Here is an 18,150-nt window from a genome sequence, read left to right as displayed (position 1 = left end):
TGCACTCCTAAATATAAAACATGAAATACTACAAAATATAGAAAAAATTTTATACGGTAGGTTTATTTCTGAACCTACATAAGGCGTTTCTTAGTGCAAATCTTGTTTTACTTCTGTCCAAATTTGACTACGGTATACGTGGTACAGCATTAGATCTAAGGAGGAGTTACGTAATGGATCGTTACCAGTTTATTTTATTTAATCAGGCGACTTCCTCACTTCTCAAAATACAGACTGGCGTGCCACAGGGATCCATACTTGGTCCTGTGCCTTTATATTAATGACCTTCCTAACATTTCTTCCTCACCTAATGCCATCATGTGCGTGGATGATGCTAATCTTTTCTTTGCGAATTCTCCCCTGCAACACTTAGAAAAAGAAATAAATAATTACTTGCATTTATTATCTGAATGGCTGTACATAAACAAACTACAATTGAATGTCAACAAAACCAAGTATGTAATATTTAAACCAATAAATAAGCCATTGCCTGTTAATATAACTGTCTGCATGTGACTAACCTAATATCATCAGCTATTAAAACATTAGGTTTCTTAAAACGTCACCTGCGGGAAGCCCCTCAACACGTCAGACTACAAGCATACATCTCCCTTATCAGAACTAAACTGGAATGCGCATCACCCATCTGGAACCCTCATCAAGCATATTTAACAAATGCCATCGAAGCTGTACAAAATCGGGCTATACCAGATTTATTCACTCTTCATACTCATGCGACGTTAGCATATCATCTCCAAAATTGCAGTCAGGTTTTTGTGATTTTTCTGCTCGCCATCGCATTGCCAGTCATGCTTTGTATCACAAGTTCTTTTATTCACCCCTAAGACAAGAACCATACATCTGCGCACCCCCACCACGCAGATCTATTCGCATTGGTCACCCTCTTCAAGTTTTGCGTCCACGAGCCCGTACTACTACTTTAACTCTTTCGTTACGGCAGAAAAGTGGCTAATTTAGAGTGCTTTCAGAAAAAAAATTTTTTTCTCTTGAACAACGAAACGCATTTAACATTGCTATGCAGCAAATCGTAGCTTATTGGTGTGGCTTTTTATATAAACAAGGACTGTGCTGTGAGATTTAGAATTGTTCACATTTTATTTGTCAAATAAACTAAAGAATGTGCACATAAAAGTATAAACAAAGAGAAATCAGTGACTGTGCTTAGCCAGAAAATTATTTTGAGAATTCTGAAATATACAAACTGTTACTAGGCCCCTTAGCTATGCTTCCAATATATATCAGTCCTGTACACCACGTATTGCATTTATCGGGGCCCATCAATCTAGCAGCCTTGACGGCTGTGCCACTCGGTGAAGCAGTCCCGTGAGGACAAGAAGCAAAGGTATATTTCACAAGTGGAGCACATGACGTTTGTTCTGTTCTGTGTCTTTGTTTTTTGGTAGCAGATTTTGCAATTACTCCTCTTCTTCATTCTTTTTGGTTGGTGCCGAATGGGGTCCAAGGGTGAGAAGGGGGGTGAGAAAGGAGCATGACCTTCTGCGACTTCATCATAGTCAAATATTTGCTGAATCAGTTCTTCCCTAAATGCAAGCTGGTCAAAGTAGGTGCTTCGAGAAAGTTCTCCAACTGCTGGGTTGTCTTTTCGGTGCTGCTGGAACAGTATGAAACTGTTCACGCACGCGATATCCACACAGTGAAAAAACGGCGTCTTCCACCAACGTACGCATTTTCTGAGGACGTTGTATGTGGCAATTATTTGGTCTGATTTGTCCACGCCTAACATCCCGGCATTGTAGTCGTGGACAAGGAGTGGCTTTCGGATGACTCTCAGAGCCCATTGGCGCCCCCTTTTCTCTCTTCTCTTGGCAGGCACATGCTCATTTGCTGTGTGCATCGTGCTCATCAAGTTTACAGCACGCCGGTCTTTCCACTGCATGTAAAGGATGTTGCCGTCACGAATCCATCGGACATCTCCACGCTCTGCGCTTTTTTCCCATGATGAGTCTTTCAATTCAACTGGAAAACAGCGACGATCTTTGCGTGTTGTTCCGCATGCAAGAGTTTTGTGCTCGAGGAGGTGTTCAAAAAGTTTTTTTGAAGTGTAGAAGTTGTCCATATAAACTCTGTAGCCTTGACCAAGGTACTTTGTACAAATCTTGCTCACGACGTCAAAGGCTAAGCCATGGGGTCCTGGTGCCTCACGCTTGCCAGTATACACTGAAAATTGAAGGGTGTATCCAGTTCTTGAATCTGCCAGCACCCACAGTTTATATCCAAATTTCGTCACCTTGTCTCGAATGTATTGCCTTATACCTGATCGAGCCTTCGATTTCACCATGCGTTCGTCAACGGCGAGGTCACGCTGTGGTTGAAACAAATTTGCAGATTCTTGATTGGTGTGATCCAGAAGCCAGGACACCCTCCAAGTCTTTCCAACAGATGCTGCAGCTGCCAAGTCCTCCGGGTCCCCTACACTTGGGAATGACAGCAACGCGAAAACACGGTCCCTTGGCATAATATTTCGCGGGAGAAGATTACTGAATACTCCTGTTGATCGCCAGTATAAGTGCAGTCGTGGCACTTCAACAACTCCCATATAGATGATTATCCCAATAAGTCTGAGCATCTCCAGTGGAGTGACTTCTTCCCAAGAGCCGTCACGTCGAGAGTATGTCGGTCGGTCCAAAATATGCATCCAGGCATATTTATTTGTGTTCTCACACAAAGTCTTGATCACCTCTGTAGTAAAAAACAAGAGGAAAAAATCCAGCGCTCTTGAGAACCGACGCGCGTCACTCCGCAGCACTGCTCCGACATGGGCACCGGGCTGTCTCGTGGGTTGAAACTCGATACGGCGCAGTGTACTTGGCAAAATATCCCCGCCGTAGGTTGTTGAAACCCTAAACACAAAAATAAAACTGCATTCGTCAAATCTGAACCACGTTTTTGTATAATTACAGCGCGAAGTCAAAAACGAAACCTACCTGCGAGCACCTGTTGACGTTGGGGGCACTTGAGCTGGAGCGTCTTCATCACAGCTAAAATCTGACGATCCCGCATCGTAGCTTGAGCTATGACTGCTGCTTGGATCACAAAAATCAGCAGCAGAAGCGGTCAAAGTGCTTGGAACAGGAGTCAGTTGTCGTGCGCTGACGGGACGACCGGATGCCATTCTCGCTGAACTCGAAACCACCTTCGGTTCAAATTTCACTTGCAGCGGCGCCTCGGCACGCAGACAACAAAAAACAAAAACGAAACTGAAAGAGGAGTTCTAAATGAATCCGCCAGATGGAGCTAGTTGTCTGTAGCGCGGCGGTTAAAAATTTTGCGGGAGATTCAAAGTCATCGGAACTCTGTGTCCGATGGCCTATGGCGCCGTACTGAAAGAGTTAATGAACTCATTTTTTTCACGCACGGCAACTGACTGGAACAGCCTTCCCCACTATATCGCTGCCATAACCTGTCCATCCACATTTTCGGCTTCTGTAAACGCCTGCATCTTGTAAGCCCCACCCCTTATGTAACAGCCCCCAAAAGGGGTCTTTAAGAAAAATAAAGTGATGTGATGTGTATGCCGAATGCGCTTAGGAACAGGAGCCCCTGTCAGGCCACATGGCCTTTAGCTCTTGTGTCCTCTTTCTATAACAAAGAAAGAAAAAATAAGCTTCGAACTTTCTGCGGTCGGTAGACAGTGAAAAGGAGGTCTCGTTGGACTCCTACAGCCACGAGACGCTAAGATTCAGCTGTGTGCGTGTCTGTGTGCCTTTGTGTGTTACATAGAATTGTTTCAACGCGGTACGCATCCACTCGGGTTTTTTTGCTTGATGTGTGCGCTAGAATCGGCACCAAATTATCTTTTATGTATTTGGGCGCTAACATAACTGCGCATTACAATTGGGAGTGCGGTAGAATCGTGCAAATGTGGTATTTGCCTATTTAAATCCACTCAGCCACTCAAATTCTTGCTTTTCCTAAATTCTAAAGCATTTCATCGGTTGAATGTGCTGGAGGTTCTTGAATGAGATTGCTTTTGTATTTCTATCTACTTGATTGAGAGCTTACACAGAAGGTTGTCCCTGAACACATGTGAAAAGCCTTTCTTGGTGTTTATGTGGCAGGGTGGCCACAGACGAAGTGGCTCAGCGTCATCCTCTGGTTCTGGAGCCTCGGTATCGCCAGAGAGACGTAGACCACGGCCAAGTCCTCCACGTGCCAGGTAGGCTTGTCTTTGAAGATTCCACTTGTCTTGCCCCTGAGTGTTTTGGAGACCCAAATTGTTGTTCAAGTCTCTGGACCAACAGTCTAGCTAGACATGCGTATTCAAGGCTTTTCTGCTTCATGAGCCCCCAAAGCTTCCTACAACAAGCATGAGAGGGAACTCCAGCACTGCATCGTTCAGCTACCATGAGAATTAGCACATTTGTGCTATCTTCATGCCTCTGACCTTACACATTCTTGTGGTGTTATTTATTGCATTATTAACTTTATAAATTTCCAAACAATCATGTTCTTCTAAATGCATGGAGGCAGTAAGTTTCTGTGCACATGCATAGTCGTTGCAAGTGGCTGCACTTGTAATGCAAGGTTCTGTTGTAAATACTCAATCAGCAAAATCAAACAGTCATTTAACCCTTTCGCTGTCACGGACGTACCGGTACGGCTTCGTGCTTCCCCCCCCACAGTGTCACTGATGTACCGGTACGTTCTCTATCGTGCGTTCAAAATTTCGCGCCTGAGTGCAAAGCTGGTGCTCCTGGACTGGCCGCGCCATCTGCTGGCTCTTTCTACAAGTTCCTATTTTCGCCTCGACCTGTGTCAGTACATGTATTGAAGAGTAGGGTGCGACTGCTTCTCGTGCCTCTCTCTCTTTGCTGAGTGGCGCGGTGGCTCCGCGTTCGCTGTATCATGCGTTGCACACGTGTGGTTATGGGTTAAAGGGTTGTCTGCCATCTCCGCTGGTTTGAAGGTTTTTATTTTTCTTCTGTTGGTGTGTCTGGTACGGCGCGTCAAGTTCAGAGGCACGCACCGCGCCGTTGCCTCTCCGAAAAGAGTGACTCGATTGCTGCTTTCGCTCTCTCGCCGCACCCTCGCTTCCGACTTGCAGCAGTGAACGTAAAGCCCTTCGAACTTTGTTTTAGCCTTTTTCTATCTCCCTCTGTCTTCTTGATCACGCAACGTCCCATTTCTCTCCGTTGTGCGGGCGACTGAAAGCGCATCCTTTCTGTGCGCGGTTACTTTCGTGTGGCTGAGCGTGCGGACCTTCGTCTGCTTATTGGAGCGGTGGCTCAATTCCGATTCAGAATACGAGCCGAACTCGGATTCGGACTCTGACAGTCTCATGCGAGGAAGAGGTGAGTTTCGCATCGTCAGATTCGGATGTTGAACGGATATTATAGTCAGGCTGATGATGATGATGATGTTTACTAACAACAGCTGCAGAACACTGAAATGTGCATATTGCCTTGACTATGTTGTTTCTATACCAATCATAATCAAAAATAAATTGCTATGTTCTTTCCATGTTATGCTCGTTCCCTGAAACCAAGCCAACACTGGGGGACGTTACGGCCAGAAAGGTCCGACAGCGAAAGGGTTAAAGCCAGAAAGACGAAGTTTAGACAAATTCGTTATTCCCATGCTCGCTGGACCACCAAAGTTATCTCTAGTAACTTTTCTGGGAAACTGCATTCTTGAGCAGCTCCAAGAGGTTACTTCCACCCCTATTGCTATGCGACTCTTCTAAATGTTCTTTCAGGCCTTACAGGAGTCCATCCCCAAGGCACCGTCATTTGCAGCACCGAAGGAGCATGAGCCCTGGCAGGAAACACAGGCCAACTCCACCCCCCCCACGCGAAGAGAGACGTAGGATGCCTTCACCACCACATGAACGCAGGCCACCACCTCGCTCTGCTATGAGTCCGCGTAGGGAACAGCGTAAGTTGTCTCTACTTGCGTTGTGCCTTCAATGGCACGCGCCACATTTTCTTGAATACAGTAGGATTCCATTGACACATCTTTCAAGGGACCACAGAAAAACAAAAATTGGAACATTGGGGAAGGCCACAAATCAACACATCAGTAACCACTCTAAATGGCTACCAGTACCGGGACGGTGTGTGTATAATTAAGGGACTCGTGCGATGTTCTACAACAAAGGTCCCTTTCTACTCTTGAGGTGCTTCACCGCATAATGAAGCTCTATTGCGTCAAAGATAATAAAAATCAACAAATATGTAGTGCCTATAAGACCTTGCCGGCCCCCAAATAAATGTAGCCCTACACTCGGCAGATTTGGCCCAGTGTGTGGGGTTCCCAACAAGTTTTAACTAATGCACACTTCTTTGGGCGCTTCGCCTACTACTCTGTGCACGTTTTTTCCTGATATGCGTGCAGTGCTTCACTTGTGTAACTTTGGTCATACACACTTATCATCTACGTAGCAATGTGCGAGAGTGAATTTTCCTTTGCACTGCTAAATTTATGTGACTGCTGCAATCAAACGAAACGCAATATGCGGGAACATAGCAGAATGGCGACGTATCAAATGGAAACATAACACACGGGAGAGTCGAAATGCAAAAAAAACCGTGTCCAGTGAATTGGGGGCATGTGAAAGATCTCCTGGTTGTCAGAATTAAACCAGTCTCCTACTACAGTGTGCCTCATAATCAAATCAGGGTTTTGGCATCTAAAACCTATGAATTGAGTTAAATTTTAATTTGCAAACAACATTATGGGGATCCTAGCTTCGAGTTGCAACAGCTTTGCAAATAGAATGGCAGCCTAGCATTCACAGGTCATGATAATGAGGATTATGATGATACACGTGCATGCGTAGTGTTGCTACTCATGGGTAGCCCTAGCTTAGAAAATTTGTTTTTTGTTTGGGCTAGTTTGGTGGTAAGCTCTCTATGAAATGATAGTTGGGAAGAAAAATCCCAAATCATCATCATCAACACTGGCCTATCAAAATGATCTTGAATGATCAGAGCAAGTGCTGCAAGAATGAATGTCCCAGACTGAATTGGGCCAATGTTATAGCATGTCAAACTTTCTAAAGTAATAAACAATAGTAACACCCAGGATGGTTTATTACTGTTTGAAAATTTCTGTAATAATATACCGTATCTACTCCAACCTAGGCCGGCCCCTATTCTAAGCCCACCTCAAGTGCCCCGAAGCCAGAAAAAGAAAAAAAAAACATGCAGGCCGAAAAAAGTGTGGGCAGCGTTCATAAAATGAAAACGGCATTTATTCAGTATGAACATCGCGAGCTCTCTCTATGTCATCATCACTGCTAGCCTCGTTGCTATCTTCCTTATAATGGTCATCATCGCTGAGACACACGCAAGCAGTGTCTCCCGTTGCCCCCCCCCCAACAAAGGACATTTTTCTCATCAATGCTGAAGTCGTGCCCAGCTTGAACGTTTAAGGATGCCTCTACAGCTTGCACAATTTTTCGTTTCTTTTGTTTGGTGCCATTACGATAACGCCACGCCGCAAGCCGATACAACACGGGTCAAAATGGCAATGCCGCTTGTGTACTTCCGTTGGCTACTGGAGCGGCGAGTAGCAGTTTCAATACTGACTTTTCTAGATGGCGCAAGCTATGCACCATATTGTCATGATTCATGAGCAGGAGGAACTGATAAAACAGGGCAGGACACTTTAATTATGCACAAATTGAAAATGATTATGCAGGGACCTCGTCTTCTCTTCTGCAATGCGCGAGATCGTCTTTCTCTACATGTGGCATATTAGATGTGGCATTTCCCTCCCTCCTGAGAGAGCATCATCCCGATGCTCACCTAGCAGCAGGAAGATGTGTCAGACGAGATGTGGGCACTTCATTCCAAACAATAGGGCTTCATGTGCACAATGTGCACGATTTCTGGTGGACGCTGCCTCGCCCTGGAGGAAGCAGAACTGTCAGGGATAACCTCATAGTTCAGGTTTCTGAGGCGCCCTATAACCTTGTCGGACTAAAGTACCTCCCGAGTAGCTTTTCTGAAAGCCCTCGCCGACGGATGGGACTCCGAACCCGCACTTTGTTGCCTGGCTGATATGTGATGTATCGGTGCCATAGATTGTAACGTCGAGCATCATAGTCCTGTTGTTCGGTGATTCTGACACAGGCGAGTTGTCTCGCTTCTTCAGCCCGTTGAGCGAAAGCTTCAGCGTCCGTGCCTGTATCACCGCAATCTTGTGGCAACATCGCATCGAGCATCATTGTCACTTCACGGCCACAAAAAAGGCTAAATGGTGCATTGTTTCCTGTTGCGCAGTGTTGTAAGCGAATGTGATGTACGGTAGAATGTCATCCCAGTTTTTGTATTCCACGTCTACGTACATACTCTGTGTACATACTCTGCGTACATACTCTGATAGTCTGTGGTCTTTCAGTGAGCCGTGCCACTGAGGCTAATCACTGTCTTTAGGAGTGTAGCCGTAAAGGCAGTTCCTCTGCTCGTTATTATCACCGCTGGCACATCATGCCTCAGAACCACGTTTTCAATAAAGAATCGTGCTGCTTCGACGGTGGTGTCGCTTGGAAGGGCCTTGGTTTCTGCATAGCGTGTCAGGTAATAGGTGGCGGCTATTATTCACTTATTGCTAGTATTGGAAGTTGTGAATGGTCTGAGAAAGTTCATCCTGATTTGGGCAAATGGGGTCGTGGGCGCTTGGACTGGTTTTGGTAGCCCAGCTGGTTTCATATGTGGTGGTTTGCGTCGTTGACAATCGAGGCACATGCGCACATAATGTTTCACAAAGGTGGCAATGCTTGGCCAGTAATTTTTATCTTTGACTTGGGCCAGTGTTCGCATGCAGCCGGGGTGGCCAGATGTCGGTTCATCGTGGCAGGCTTGCAAGACCTCATGACGGAGAGACGTTGGGACAACAAGTAAATGGCTGCTTACGCTTGCAGAGAAGTATTTCTTGTAGAGAACATCATTATGGAAGCAGAATGATGGCAAGCTTAAATGTTTTGGGCACGCTTGTAAATTCTGCCTTCTAAAATATCAATTAGCGGAATTGGTTCGCTGTCTTCCCACTGCTGACGAGCAATGGTGGCCATGTCTAGAACTCCTATGAAAGCCATGTCTTCACCATCTTCTGTGACTTCCTCTTCAATTGGTGACCTTGAAAGGCAGTCGGAGTCGGAGGGCTGTTGTCCATACTTGTACACCACTGTACAATCGAATTCTTGAAGCCTTAGGCTCCAACATGCTAGTCAACCGGACGTATCCTTCAAGTTTGTCAGCCAGCAAAGTGAGTGATGATCGCTGACAACACTGAAGGAACGGCCATAGAGATATGGGCACAGTTTCATAACTGCCCGTACCACCGCAAGGCATTCCTTTTCTGTCGTTGAATAATTAGGCTCGGCACGTGACAGCGTCCTGCTTGCGTATGCAATGACTCTCGGCTGAGTCTTGCCACTGCACAAGCACAGCGCCTAGACCCATGTTGCTAGCGTCCGTATGAATTATGGTAGGAGCGTCCTCGTCAAAGTGAGCCAGTACAGGAGGTGTTTGCAGGCGCTATCGGTGATCATTAAACGCTGCTTGTTCTTCTTTGCCTCATATGGAGGCAATGCTTCTCTTGTAAGGCACGTTAACTGTGAAGCTATATGTGAAAAATTGGCAATAAATCTTCGGTAATACGCGCAGAGACTTAGGAAACGCCTCACTGCCTTCTTGTCTGTTGGCGCTGGAAACTTTGTGACAGCCGTGATCTTGTCGGCGTCAGGGCAGACACCTTGATGACTCACAACACGACCTAAGAACTGGAGTTCCTCGAAACCAAAGTGACATTTTTCTGCTTTCAGTGTTAGGCCAACAGACCGTATCATTTGTAGAACAGCCAGCAGCCATCTCAGGTGTTCCTCAAACATTACTGAAAAAAGTGATGTCAAGTTATGCAAGGCATGTCTGCCACTTCAGGCCTGACAGAACCGTATCCATGAGTCGCTGAAAAGTTGCTGGATCTGAGCATAAACCTGAAGGCAGGGCCTTGAATTGGTAAAGCCTATCAGGTATAACGAAAGCAGTCTTTTCTCTGTCTCTCTCATCGACCTCGATTTGCCAATAGCCACTTTTTAGGTCCATCGACGAGAAGTAGTGGGCATGCCTCAGCCTGTCGACATGTGGTAATGGGTATACGTCTTTCTTTGTGACCCAGTTCAGCTTACGGTAGTCGACACAAAAACATAGACTGCTGTCTTTCTTTTTGACCATCACTTCTGGTGATGCCCACGGGCTTTTTTTTATGGTTGGATAACGTCGTCGTCGAGCATTTTCCTCACATGCTCTTGGATCTCTTTGCGTTCTTTTGGTGCTACACGGCACAGGTTTTGTCGGATCGGTCTCCTTGTCTCCTCCGTAATAATCCGGTGCTTCGTCAGTGGTGCCTGACTGACTCTGGGTGTCGACAAGAAGCAGTCGCGAAACTGGTGGAGCAGGTCCACAAGGCGCTGCCTTTCTGCTGGCGATAAGTTCATACTCACATCAGTAACAGGTAACGGTGCCAAAGCATCTTGCTCTCCCTGTTGTAATGCAAAGCATTCCCCGAATTCTGCAATCTCGTCGAGGTAAGCAACTGCTACGCCTTTTACAATGTGTTGTCGTTCCTTGCCGAAATATGTCAGCAGTAGTTCTGTTTGCCCATGCATTACTTTGACAAGACTTCTGGGTATGGCAACACCTTGAGTGAGCAAACGCATAATTATCTTCTCAGCAAGACCTTCCCCATTGTACTGTGTCGCACCTGACGGAAACAAGATGGCAAGATAACAGTGATATGGTCACATTGTCTATGATGCGCAAGGACTTGCGTTGTAGTTCTGCACTTTCGTCCCCAGAAAGGGTTAGTGTACCTTCTGGTATGTGATGACGGCTCCGTGCTTGCGTAAGAAATCCATACCTAAGATCACATCTGTGCAGCAGACCGGAAGAATAACGAAATTTGCGACGAATTATGAATCCCCTGTGTTGACCCTTGCAATACCCTTGCCAGTCAGTGTCAGTAGCCGGCCTCCAGCACCTCTAATATGCAGCCCTGACCATTCCATCTTCACTTTGAGAAGTCTCTCCACCAGTTTTTCACTTACTATCGAAAAGTCTGCGCCAGTGTCTACCAGCACCATCGCGTTGTGGCCATCAATTGATACAGTAACATTGGCGCTAAAAATGTCATCTGTCATCAAATCAATTGGCCGTATCGGCTTTTCGTTTGATGGCATTGGGGGATTTTCGGTACTTCGACGTGTGGCAACCTTTTCCCCTGAGGTCGCGGCCTTCAGTTTTCCTGGCGTGGGCTGTGAGATCGCCCTCGGGCAATGTGGTGGAACTGCATCTTGCAGCTGGAAAACGTCCCGGAGAAGGGGAGCGCGACCGGTAACCGAGAGAATTGGCTTGCCGGCTCGTCGAATTCGCATCGATGTTTGCTCAGCTGCCGTCGAAAGCACGACGAGACGCAGGGAATGGAAATGCTTGGTACCCTGCAACGCGATAAGGGCAATGACGGCAGATGTGGCCCGCTTCCCCACAGTGGAAGCACAAGGGCCTGTAGTCAGCTGTGCGCCAAATGTCGGTTCTGCGCAGCGGTGGTCACGTTGGTTGTACCCTATGGTACTGAGGTGATGCCAGTGCTGACTGCTGGTGATACTGTGGCATCGGCATCGGAGCTGGCGGTTAACTGACAACATCGGCGTAGCTGGGCTGCCACGTCTGGGAATGTGGCTCAGGAGCTGAAAATGCTTGCCTTATTTCTTGGCGCACAACTTCAGCCACAGACGCAGTTGGGCATTCACTTGGCGTGTCAGTGAGCATCTTAATCTCTTCCTGAACAATTTCGCGTATCAGCCGGCGCAAGGAACCCTCGTCTGTGACCGTCACTGCTGCGGCGCATTTTCATTTCATTTATCATTTTCAAATAAAAACTGGCGCATTTTTTTTTAAATTCTCGAATCTAAGCCAACCCTAGAGTTTGGTATATGATTATTTGAAAAAATACTATCGGCCTAGATTTGAATAAATACAGTATTTTTTTATAGCCTACTGCACTCTCTAATTGTGTATTTTTCTGTCTAAAAAAGAATTATTGCAATAGGATAACTGGAACCAAAGATATTGTCGCTTCAAAATTGAGACACCATCTGAAGTAGTTTTGAGGAAATGAAATACATTTCACGAAATGTCAATAGTGATTTTTACAAAGGCTAAATTGATCAAGGATGCTACGAGGGTGCAGTCAAGCAAAAATTTATGCTCTACTCCACCCTGGAGCATAAGAGTGCTAAAACATTTTTAGGCTCATTTTTGGCTCCAAAGAGCACTTTACTCCTCTTAATGAAAAAGAATTTGGGTGATAAGAGATTGTAGTCTATACATTTATTTCATCTGCATGCTCTTCTTTACGTGTGCAGGGCCTACTGCTCAGCATTCAAGAGGCCAAGCCAGAAGATCTCACACTCCATTGCAACCTGTAGAGCATTACAGAGATGTAGACTCATTGCGGCAAGCACCTCCACAGAACAGTCACCACATGTAAGGGGTTTTATTCACAGCTCAATTGCATGGTTCTTGGGCCTAGGGCATGTCTCTAGGCATGATTTGATTTCTGTGCACATCATGAATGCTAAAAGATTATGGACAGAGTCACCTACAAATATTTTGGACACCAGAAATTTATAAATGCTTGATTGTTAAGACATTTTCATGGCACTGCCACATTGTATCCATAGAAATAAGAATTACCAAACTACCTGACACCTTACAACAGCCATTTTATTTTTCACTCTATCAGGAAGTATGCCTCCGCAATCAGCAGAAAAGTCGATTCTTCAAAAATCAATTGTCAGCGCCTTCTTGAAGCTGAAATTAGTAGCATAAAAAGCTACCATTTTGGCCTATTCAATCTATAGCTGTTCGCTGCTTCCAAACTACAGAACGAGTCAAGGCAAAGCAACCCACAAGCTGGAAAGCCTGCATTTGTGGGCTTGCCATATGCGTCATTTTCAGCATTTGTTGAGCAGTGTGTTAAATGGTGGCATGCTCTTGGGTGCCTTTTGTTGTCTGCTGTTATGAGTCTTGTTGCTCCGAATCATCAGTCAGCATCAAATGGCATAAACTTCACTTTCTCTGGCTCTGCCACTGAGGGCCATGATGAAGCAAGGGAAGTGCTGGACAGTGGTAATGGCTAACAAAGCTGTGGTAAATATGCTTGAATAGCATTGTCAACCTCATTTCGAAATTGCCAGCAAGTGCAGATTTGGTGCAGTGGCTCTATTTTTGTATGTCTATAGTAACGGCATGATAATGGCTGAAATACAGAACTGACCTGGTCACACACGAGGCCGAATCAGAAAGTCTTATTAGTTATTATTAGAAAGTCTTATTTCTTATTAGCCAAAGTAAGATACATACAGGTAAATGCAAATGTACATACCATTCACATACCTTACACTATTTTTCCATATGGTCCCCGCACCGGTTCAGACATTTGTCCCATCACAGCACTAAATTTGAGGCCAGTCAGAACGTATGCAGCCTCCCCGAATGATCGCTGTCATGCAAGTCGTCACGGCCTTTTGCAATCTCGCACCACTACCACCACCTCACACGTCTCAAAGCAAAACACCTTCCCCCTTCCTTGGCTGCATTTCCCTATGGATTTCGATGGGCGTTTGTCCCTCACTCCATAGAAAATGAATCACACTTTGTTGCGTTTTACGTCATGGACGTGTGAAGCATAACTGCCATCTTCAACAACTGACAGCAGTGCCGCGCCGTGGAGCTACAGGCAGATAAGGCTAGGCCGGTCCAAGAAAGGTCCACCGCTGGAAGTGAATATGTTGGCTTCACAGTTACAGCCATAATTTGACTTTAAAAAATATAGGGGCAAAAGACTTTGGGATTGGCTCGCATGATAGGCAAACCTCTTTTCTTGTAAATTCGTTTTGATGGGCTTCTGATTATTCGCACGTTCAGGTGATGCTCGCTGTGTCCAAATAACCACTCAGTAATTGCATATCAGATTATTGTGAGATTCTTATATTTTGTGTTTTGCAATTTATCTGATTGCAACAAAAAAGAAATTTGGTGGGCAGTTTATGTTAATTTTCTGTGAAAATCTGTTTGCAATATGCTTTTTTTTTTTCAATTAACTCTTGATATCTCAGCACTGGCTTCTACACTAGTACAGAGTTTCTGTGCATTAACTGTTGAAGCAATGCCACCCAATAAATTGAAATGGTTCACATGTGCCGTTCACAATTTTTTTTTTTTTAAGGCCAGTAGTTCCCAAGTTTTATTGTGTAGAAAATCAGTGTGGATGACTGCTTCCTGCTGCCATTTCGACTTGCATCTGTGTAAGTCGGACTGTACTAATTGGTATGGGTTTATGCACACCGAATAGAACAGCATAAACACGGGATGAGGAAGGATGAGACAAGACAAAGCACTTCGTCTTGTCTCATCCTCTGTATTGTTCTTCAGTATTGATCAGTCAGTCAAAGTATTCTTGCTATACTATTGCAGAAAGAAACTGTTTTTCTGCCGTTTGAGTTGGCTTTGGAATGCTCCTACTATATAATTTACCAACTATAAATTTTTACAGGCAATGTTGGCAGTTGTAATGAATCTCTTTAAAATCCCTTCTGAGTAATCGTAGGTTCAATGAGTGGGTCTTGTGGGTTTTACAAATGCTTCCAAAAAGTTCATGCAACCTTTCTCCCTTTCATTTCTTTTAAATTCTAATGAATGGCGTGTTTGGCAGCTCCTATATAACTTATACCTCTGAATAAGGGATTTTAGGCTTGGCAAGAGCAACACAAGTGGAAGTAGGGACAATTCTGAATTAGGCCTAGGTGTTGGTGAGCTACCTGGGTTTGGACTACAGGGGTTGCTTCAAGTACCCTGAGACCTCGTAAAGTTCCTAACTTCGTACAGGCGAGAATTTCTCAGGGACAAATTTTTATATACTGCGACAGGTATTTTCTAAACCAAGTTGGCTCTTTTTTTTTTCTGCAGCAGTCATCAACAAAAAAAGCCAAGAGCTCCAGTGCGCTCAGAGTCATCATCATCATCGTCATCATCTGTAGAAGAGCCTCCACCACGCAGGAAAGCCCCTGCTGAGGATGAGTCGGGCTCAAGCTCTTCATCATCAGCATCTCCATCTCCCGAGAGGCCGGTGAGTTCTGCTACTGTGATCACAGTTTTCAGGGATGGCTACGATATGCTGCATGGTTGTGTACCTTATTGACTTGCTCAACTGATCACTTCATTTGAATGGGTTTTCTCGCCTGTCAACTACTCACAGGCAAGATCTAGTTGGCTCAAAATGGTATCTGAGTCCTGAAGACCTTCATATGTGGAACAGTACTAAAGAATTACTACAGTCGAACCCGACTATATCGAACCCGTTTACATCGAATTATTCCATATATCGAACAATTTCTGGACACGGTATAGTTACAATGAGTATATATGGCAAAAATTACGCATACATCGAACAAAACTAGTAGCGACTCCCGATATATCGAACGTCAAGCGGCGGAAAGTGCCCCGGAAGTTGGCTTTCCCTCACGGTAAAGGGAAAATCCGGCGGCGCGGCTCCATTCAACCGCTCTCCCTACGTGACCGCGCTACATCGGAGCCGCCGACACCCCCCTACAAATAATGATCCTGGCCCGCCCGCCCGCAGCGCTTGCTCAGACAGCCAATCAGAGGCTCTTGTGCCCTCGTCGTGCAAGCTGGCGAAAGTGCGAGTTGTCTCGCTGCTTATCTGATTCATTGTGTGCGCCTTCTCCCGCAGTGTTGCCGTGATGAAGCGGCAGAATTCGCCTTTCGTCGTGAAGCTCAAAATCATAAACCGGGTCGAACGCGGTGACAAGTCGGATGTCCCCGCAACGTACAAGATTCCGAGGTGCACTCTCGGCTCGATCTTGAAGGGGGAAATTAGGGCTAAAGCGGCCTAACTCGCGACCCGGTGCCCGTAGCGCCCGTGGCGCCCGACGCATATGCACGGCCGTGTACGAGTGGTTCATCCAAAATAGCTTCAGCCGCACAGACTTCCGCGTGCTCGGTGATGACTGTAAATTCTGATTAATGCGACGAAGCCGTTGTCGTTGTTGCCAAAGTTTGGAGCGAGCTGTCAGAATTTCCGGAAGCTGTTGACGAATCAACGGTGGACGCGTTTTTGTGCGCAAATGATGTGTCGCGACCACGGGAGAGCCCGGAAACGAAGACTACATTGCCGACATCGTGCCGAGCACAAGTGAAAATGGGCACAACGAGGAAAGCAACGACCGTCTTTGGCCCACATCCTCCGAAGTGATTGGTGCGCTCGCACTAGTCCGGTGCTTCTGCGCGAATGCGGAATGTTGCGGCCTCAGCTGCTCCGACTCCTTAGACAACGTGGGGAAGTGCGTGCCTCGCACGCAGCGAAATTGCCCAAGCAGAAGAAAATGCAGGACTATTTCGTGCGAAACGAGGCTAGTTTCATCAATAAAGTGATTTCATAAATGGTACGTGCTTTTATGGCATCCAATTATTTAGCAGGCTTATATCGAATTATGCTCTACATCGAACTGATAGGCGTTTTTTTGCGAGTTCGATATAGCCGGGTTCGACTGTACATGGTGTGGGATAGTTGAGATGGGATGGGCACAGGGGAAGGAGTACACATGAGAAGCACTTACTTGTAACTGTTAATTTTTTTTAACATGCCATCTGTAACTGTAGTACAAATGCTCAGCCCCTTGGTTGTACAGTATTGTAACATGTTCAATAGTTATTATTGAACATGTTAATTGAATGATTATTGTAGCATGTTCAGTAAGTTCAATCTCCAACAGATGATAGGTCCACATCTTCTCTAGCTTGGCCATGGCTGCGCTGGCTGTCTGCGTGGCTGAGTGATACACAGCCAGTGTGCCTTGCAATGTGTGCACTCTGCTTGTTAACCCCCTTCCATACCATGGACAAGCTGGGTTTGTGCATAGGTTTCTGGTAAAACTGCCAAAAACGATCTCGCAGCTACAATTTTGTAGTGATGCAATTTCCCAGTGCTAATGCCGTTCTTCGCTTTTTGTGTTCACAGAATGTTGCTTTGGTCACTCACAAACAGGAAAAGTGCCAGAAGGCATTAGCATTGGGGAAAAGGCATTGTTACAAAATTGCAGCCCAGCTCGTCAGCAATACTTTGCATCTTCTAGCAATGCCATGGATAAGCCTACCTTTGTCTCAGTGCTTAGTCAAGCTTTTGGTAGATGGTAGCACATAATCCATAGGATAGCGCAAGCAGAAAACAAATTTATTCTTTCTGAGAAGCTAAAACATATTGGCCACTGGGGTTTTTAAAAATAATCTGACCATTTTTGGTCAGAATTCTATATAACAGCACTGTATAACAGCGAAGGGGTTATAATGTTTATTCAAATCTAGGCCAATAGCTTTTTCAAATAAGCATATGCCAAACTGTAGGGTCGGATTAGGTTCGAAGATTTTAAAAAAATGCGCTAGTTTTTAATCGAAATTTATAAATGTGGTGTATAGCTAGTGCCATCTAGAAATGTCAGTATCGCAGTCACTACTTCCCATGGTGTGGTTACGGTGGCTAGATGGCGTAGCATGACATTATTGTAATGGCACCAAACAGGCGATGCCACTGTAGTGCCACTTTCAAACGATAAGTTGTGCCAGCCGCTGAGGCATCATCAAACGTTCAAGCTGGGTGGGACTTCAACATTTTCGAGAAAAACGTCCGTTGTTGGAGGGGGCAACGGGAGATGCTTTGTGCTTGTGCTGCAACGAGGATGGCATTTGATGGCTAGCAGCGATAATGACATAGAATGAGCTCGGCATGCTTATATTCAATAAATTCTGTTTTCATTTTGTGAATGCTGTTCTCGCTTTTTTGTTCAGCCTACATTTGCGGATCTTTTTTTTTTTTTTTTTTTTTTTTCCCTGGCTTCGGAATTGCAGGGGTCGGCTTAGAATCGGAGCCAGCCTAGATTCGAGTAAATACGATAATATAATTAGTAAGTGAACACTTACTGCAATTTATACAGACAACACGACTATGAACTTCATGTAGCTGTCTAATACATTGCTATCGCTGTCAGTAAACCGCACTCCTTTCCCCCCCCCCCCCCCTCAAGTTTGC

General features: G+C 45.5%; 1 protein-coding gene across 5 annotated transcripts in view; it reads left to right on the top strand.

Annotated features, from left to right (window-relative positions):
- Srrm1 (Serine-arginine repetitive matrix 1) overlaps nucleotides 1-18,150 on the top strand; it is an 83,255-nt gene that overhangs the window by 47,749 nt on the left and 17,356 nt on the right. For 4 of the 5 annotated variants that reach the window (XM_075696997.1, XM_075696992.1, XM_075696994.1 and 1 more), the window contains 4 exons: nucleotides 4,101-4,198; nucleotides 5,738-5,916; nucleotides 12,410-12,530; nucleotides 15,015-15,174. In XM_075696997.1, the coding sequence (XP_075553112.1) occupies nucleotides 4,101-4,198; nucleotides 5,738-5,916; nucleotides 12,410-12,530; nucleotides 15,015-15,174 (558 nt within the window). The remainder of the gene's footprint in view (nucleotides 1-4,100; nucleotides 4,199-5,737; nucleotides 5,917-12,409; nucleotides 12,531-15,014; nucleotides 15,175-18,150) is intronic. The other variant, XM_075696993.1, reaches the window with a different exon arrangement.

Source organism: Dermacentor variabilis, chromosome 6 (genome assembly GCF_050947875.1).
Source record: "Dermacentor variabilis isolate Ectoservices chromosome 6, ASM5094787v1, whole genome shotgun sequence".
Taxonomy (NCBI): domain Eukaryota; kingdom Metazoa; phylum Arthropoda; class Arachnida; order Ixodida; family Ixodidae; genus Dermacentor; species Dermacentor variabilis.
The sequence above is the reverse complement of the archived record's forward strand: the minus strand, read 5'-3'. Positions and strand labels throughout refer to the sequence as shown.